The sequence below is a fragment of the Gavialis gangeticus genome, unplaced genomic scaffold, assembly GCF_001723915.1.
Source record: "Gavialis gangeticus isolate Ggan-Ray unplaced genomic scaffold, GavGan_comp1, whole genome shotgun sequence".
NCBI classification, from domain to species: domain Eukaryota; kingdom Metazoa; phylum Chordata; order Crocodylia; family Gavialidae; genus Gavialis; species Gavialis gangeticus.
The window spans coordinates 54,058,098-54,063,296 of record NW_017728996.1 but is presented as its reverse complement, the minus strand read 5'-3'; the positions used below and the strand labels follow the sequence as shown (position 1 = coordinate 54,063,296).

General features: G+C 46.7%; 1 protein-coding gene across 1 annotated transcript in view; it reads right to left on the bottom strand.

Annotated features, from left to right (window-relative positions):
• The window catches only part of DUOXA2 (dual oxidase maturation factor 2), a 14,514-nt gene extending 12,288 nt beyond the window's left edge, over positions 1–2,226 (bottom strand). The window contains exons 1-2 of the mRNA XM_019504556.1: positions 2,031–2,226; positions 766–823 (exon numbers count right to left, since the gene is read on the bottom strand). Coding sequence (XP_019360101.1) covers positions 766–823; positions 2,031–2,177 — 205 coding nt within the window. The 5' untranslated portion in view covers positions 2,178–2,226. The remainder of the gene's footprint in view (positions 1–765; positions 824–2,030) is intronic.
• Between the last annotated feature and the right edge of the window lie 2,973 nt (positions 2,227–5,199).

Below are 5,199 nucleotides of genomic sequence, written 5' to 3'. Positions count from 1 at the left end.
CCCAGTCTTATCTTCTCCGGGCTAAATAACCCTAGCAATTTCAGCCTTTCCTCATAAGTCTTGCTTTTCAGGCCTCTACATTTTTGTTATTCTCTGCTAGACTCTCTCCAATCTGTCCACATCCTTCTTGAGGTGTGGGGCCCAAAACTGGACACAGTACTCCAGGTGAGGCCTCACCAGTTCTAACAAAACTTGGCATTTCTACAACACTTTCCATCTGAGGTCCCCAAATGCTTTGCAAATAGGGAAGCCTCAAAGCTCAGCATCCACAGGAGGCATCAGCAATGTATCAGCAAGTGCGCGCACACACACAGTCACACTCATGTAGCTGTATACATGCACACTACCACCCTCTGCTGACTGGAATGAAGAATACTTGGCTGTGGTCAAAGACCCCATTCTGCAAGACTGGGCAACAGGGTCTGTGCATTTAATCATAGAGGCAATTAATTTCTGTCCCCTGTGAAACTCTTGTGGCACAGTTCCTGGGTGGCCATGTATTCCTTAAAATACTGGCAATGTCATTTCAGAAATGGGGCACCTGAGGCTCAGAGAAGTTAAGTGACTTGTCCCAGAGGAAGAGTTGGGCAGAGTTAGGAGCAGGTCACTTGTTGCTTGCCTGTGGGGCCTGTGCTTTAACCATTAGCCTGTGCTTCCTGGACATACACATCAAAGCCTCCCAACCGGGAAGTTCTTAGCTGCATTCCTGTTTCGGGAACACATCCTGCTAGCTCCAGTGCATCACAGATGAGGTAGAGCACTTACCAACAATCACCACCCCGATGAACAGGCTGAGAATGACCCGGAGCAGCCAATATAGCCTCTGTGAGAAAAAGAGATAGAAGATGATGAGGAACAAAGGAGGGTCCCAGCTTATCCTCACTTCTCATTCCCGAGTCAGCAAAATTAAACCAGGCATTTTAGAAGGAACAAAGCCCATGGGAATGCTGCTAGATCCCTGGCATGGGGACAGCATCTTGAGGTGTATCAACACAGTGCTTAGCACTGTACCTAGGTGTGGCTCCTGGATGCTACTACAATAAAGAGGAGTAATATAACTGGAATTACAGCAAGACTCTTGGGGGCAGGAGAGAAAGAGGATAAGGTTAGGACTTGTATAGCAGAGCCGTCAGCCTACTAGACCAGGGGAATACTTGCAGGCTAGAGGGGTAGAGAGCCCAGAATTGGAGCCTTTGGGGCTACATTGGAGAGCTGGAGACAAAGGACTTCAGGACTGAGCAACAAGAGCTGCAGGGCAGGACTCCAGTGCTGCTGCCCTCCACTCCACAGCCATTGTCTCATGAATGCAGCAGTCTTGTAATAGGCAAAGGTGTCTCTAGCACCAAAAAGTCCACAGGTTCCTTTAGGCTGCATGGCCATTACTGGAAATGTTAGTAGGACTTTTAGAAGCAGCCCTGCGACCATCTCCAACCATGCCAGTGAATCTCTGATTTAGCTGCTAAATCTGGGGATTCATTTCTCTATCAATTTCCCCTCCTTGAATTGAACATCAAGTAACCTGATCTACAGATAATATCCCTTTGTGGTTTAGAAATTTGTGTGGCACAAAAGCAATGTGGTTCCCGCCTCACTTGTGGACCAACACCTCCCAGGACAAGGAGAGAACATGGACCATGCAGCATGCCCTGATATGTCCACATGCTTGGGCAGCCATAGATGTAGGGGAGAAGAGAATAACTAAGTCCCAGGCCAACTTTGACTTATATAATGAATTACTGGCTCCAGTTAGGAAAGAGTCTGAGGCTTCCTTTAAATCTGAAAGATCTCCTTTGTGGGGAGACAAAAGGAACTGGGTTTGCTCCCCTGGAGGGCCATGGAGCCAAAACTGCAAGGCAGTGGCCTGTGAGAGGGCAGTGATGCCTTGGGAAAACTGTGTGCAGCTCCTGCCTGCCTGCTTTCTGTAAAGCAATAATCTACACTTGTGGTCTCTCTCTCTCTCTCCTTTCCATAAATAACACCTGAATCAGAAATTGGTTCCAAGGTGGGCAGGGTCAACTTGGGTCACTCACCGCTCGGCCACGGATCCCAGGTAGGATGAGCAGGAAGCTGAGCGTTAATGCTAGGAAGACAATGATGACTATGATGATGCTGACATTGAAAACAAATGGTTTCCTGCCCTGCCAGTAGAAGGGAAAGATGCCGTTGAAGAGTGTCATTCTGCAGAGCTGGGTGGAAGACAGGGATCCTAGAAGGGAAATAGAAATACAGGGTTATCAAGCTTGCCCACTCAGCTCTATTCTGGCTGGCTTGGGAGAGGGAGGCTCTCCAGGAGATTCCTCAGAAGAAGGGTGTGCATTATGGTAACGCCGCCCCCCAGCACTAGGAGCTCCTGGGGTGCTGGTCCCACAAGCTGAATGAGGGCAGGACAACTGGGGATGAAGCTACCTGGCTATACAAAGAACCATAATAAGCAAGTTGACATATTTCCTAAGGGCTAGGCTTTACGAAGAAATTGACTGAAATAACTCTTGCAAAATACCAGTTAGTCATATGGAATATCCACCCCAGAATAGATCCATGTACACTCTATTCCAGAATAAAAGTCACATTATTCCAAAAATAATTAGTGCACTTTTACAGCTCATCATAATTACTCCAGTCAACTTCCTTGTGTAGACAGGTGCTGAGTGTTGCCTTCATTCAAGCCTGGACGCCAACTGGGTTACTTGCAGAGTAAATGTGCATATAGGCATGCACACAGAATCTGGCTCCAAAGTAACATGAGCAGACAGATGCCCGGCTACTGATGCCAGAACTCAACCCACAGCTCTGAATGAGCCGTAAGCCCTTATGTCATGCGATCCAAAAGCAGCGATTAAAAACAAAACTAAAATTAAAATAAAGCCCCAAAGTGCAAGTGTTGACACTTAAATAATAGTTGAAGTTCTATTGGTATAATCGCTCCTTTTAAAATTTGCCATCAAATATCTTGCGGGTTTTACACTCTGCCCTCCAATAGAACTTTTTTATTAGAAAAAATCATAACCACAGTCATAACCACAATTGTTGGGCTTCAATAGAAAAATCATGACATGAGAATGGAATAGGATTAAAAATAAATGAAAAAGTTTCATTAATTTAAAAAGAAAAAAAAAAAAAACCCTTTGGGAAAAATAAAAAAAAATAAAAAAAATCAAAATGCTGCCCCATTTCTTTCAAAGCTCCTTATACCTGTGGATAGCTGAGCCGGAAGTTCCCCCAGCAAACAAACAAAAATCCCATTCTCAGTGCAGATCAGGCAGATTAGCTTCCCTCGCAACACAGAAGGGTGTCTTATTCACATCTGTGTATGCTCCTGTAGGCAACACAGCTTGCAGCTGCAGTGACTGCACTCATATCATCCTCAAGAGAAGAGGAAAACCTGAAACACTGGATTAAACTTGTGTCATGAAACTGGCATAATAATTGCAGGGTAGTGCCTGATGTTTTCTGGGAAATGCCCACTGTATAACTGTACAGAATAGTTTGTTCTAGGAAGATGCCTGCTCTAGACTCAGTGCAGTGTCATTATCCTTATCCTGGTAGATGATTTATCCCTGTGATTCTCAACTGGGGTGCCTCAGCACCCCAGGGTGCCCGAGATCCTTTTAAGGGTGCTGCGCAATATTAGCACTGTTAGGTGCACAAACACCTTGATTCGTAAGATAAAGCCAGAGATTTCCAATAGGAATCCATGGTGTCAAAAACCCGCTGACATTCTGAAATCTTTCTGAGAAGGCTGTAACAGTACAATTGCTCTATTCGTCTTCCGTAGGCAAAGAACAAATGAAAGCGTAGAGCTGGCATTTTCTGAGGGGCACCTTAAGTCTAAAAGGGTTGCAAAGCACCAATTCATCCAAATTTAAGAAAAAGCCCCAAACATCTCTCGTCATCTGCCTCACAACCAGAAGCAATTTTGAAGCAATTTACACCTTTTTACATTCACTCCTACATCTGGGTTGTAGTTTTCTGTTAGGGGAGGAAGAGAAAAATCTTCCTGATTAAATCTAGTTTAGCTGGATTCAAAAAGGGATTAGACAAATTCTTGGAGAAAAAGGGCATCAGTAGCTATTGAGCCACCAGAGTGAGGGGCACAGCCTCTGAATCAGACCTTCCTGGACCTTAAATGCTGGAGGCGGCAAGTGAGAGAGGAGCAGTGGGAAAAGCCCTGGTTAGCCCCAGTTCAGCATCTGTTCTCTGCCCCTGTGTGATACAGGAGACTGGACAAAACGGACCTATGGGCTGACCCAGTAAATGGCCATTGTTATCTTCTAAATGCAGAAATCTGCCAAAAATGAGTTCTCCTGCTAGGACAAAGGATTTCCCCCCTACTAAACAAGTGGTACAACATTTCCAGGGGAAACGTCCACACAAAATACCAATTTTGTGTCATTTCAAGCTGAAATCTCTAGGTTCTTGGGTGTTGAAAACCAAGCAGCTTTCAAAATTTAGTTCTTCACTGCTTTGCTTTCCCTGCTCTTTCTGGCCCTGAATTAATACATTTCTAGAACCTGGGGTTTTTTTGTTTGTTTTTTGGTTTTTTTTTTTTAACTCTTTGGGTTTCTAATTCTGTTTCCCCTTTCCTATTTTTTCCCGCTCAAACCTGCAATGGTAGAGACAATGCTTCCTTGAACCTAGCGGGATGCTCACCTGAAAAGTGAAAGACCAGTACAAAAACTAGAATACAATTAAGCTAGAATACAGTTCAAATTCCCCAGCAAAACCCAACCAGCAAACACAAGACCCAAGCAAAACCCAGCCGTGGAGATGCTTTCTCACCACCCAAGATGGGAAGGTGCCTGGAAAAGTCAGGGAGCAGCAGAAGGATGAAGTAAAGCCCCCAGAGGAGCAGCCATCCTGGGCAAGGCTCAGCTGCTCCTGTGCAAAGGGGGAGGCAGAGCAGGGGAAGGGGGTGAAGCAGGCAGGGAAGAAATGAAGAAGAGACACCCCGTGTTGGCTTCTCCCCCAGGGCTGTCCTGGGGGAAAGGCAGAGCTAGGGTCTTTAGCAGGGTCCTGCCCCCGGTGCCCCGAGGGGCAGGGGCAGGGCTGCCGTCTTACCTGGCTGGGGACGGCGGGTGTGGGCTGCAGCCCGCGGGCAGCCCTTTTATAGCCCCGGCCCCGCTGAGCATGCAAATGAGGCGGCCCGGCCCGGCCCCCGGCACCATCCCGCGCCCGCGGGAGCCGCCCCAGCACTCCCGC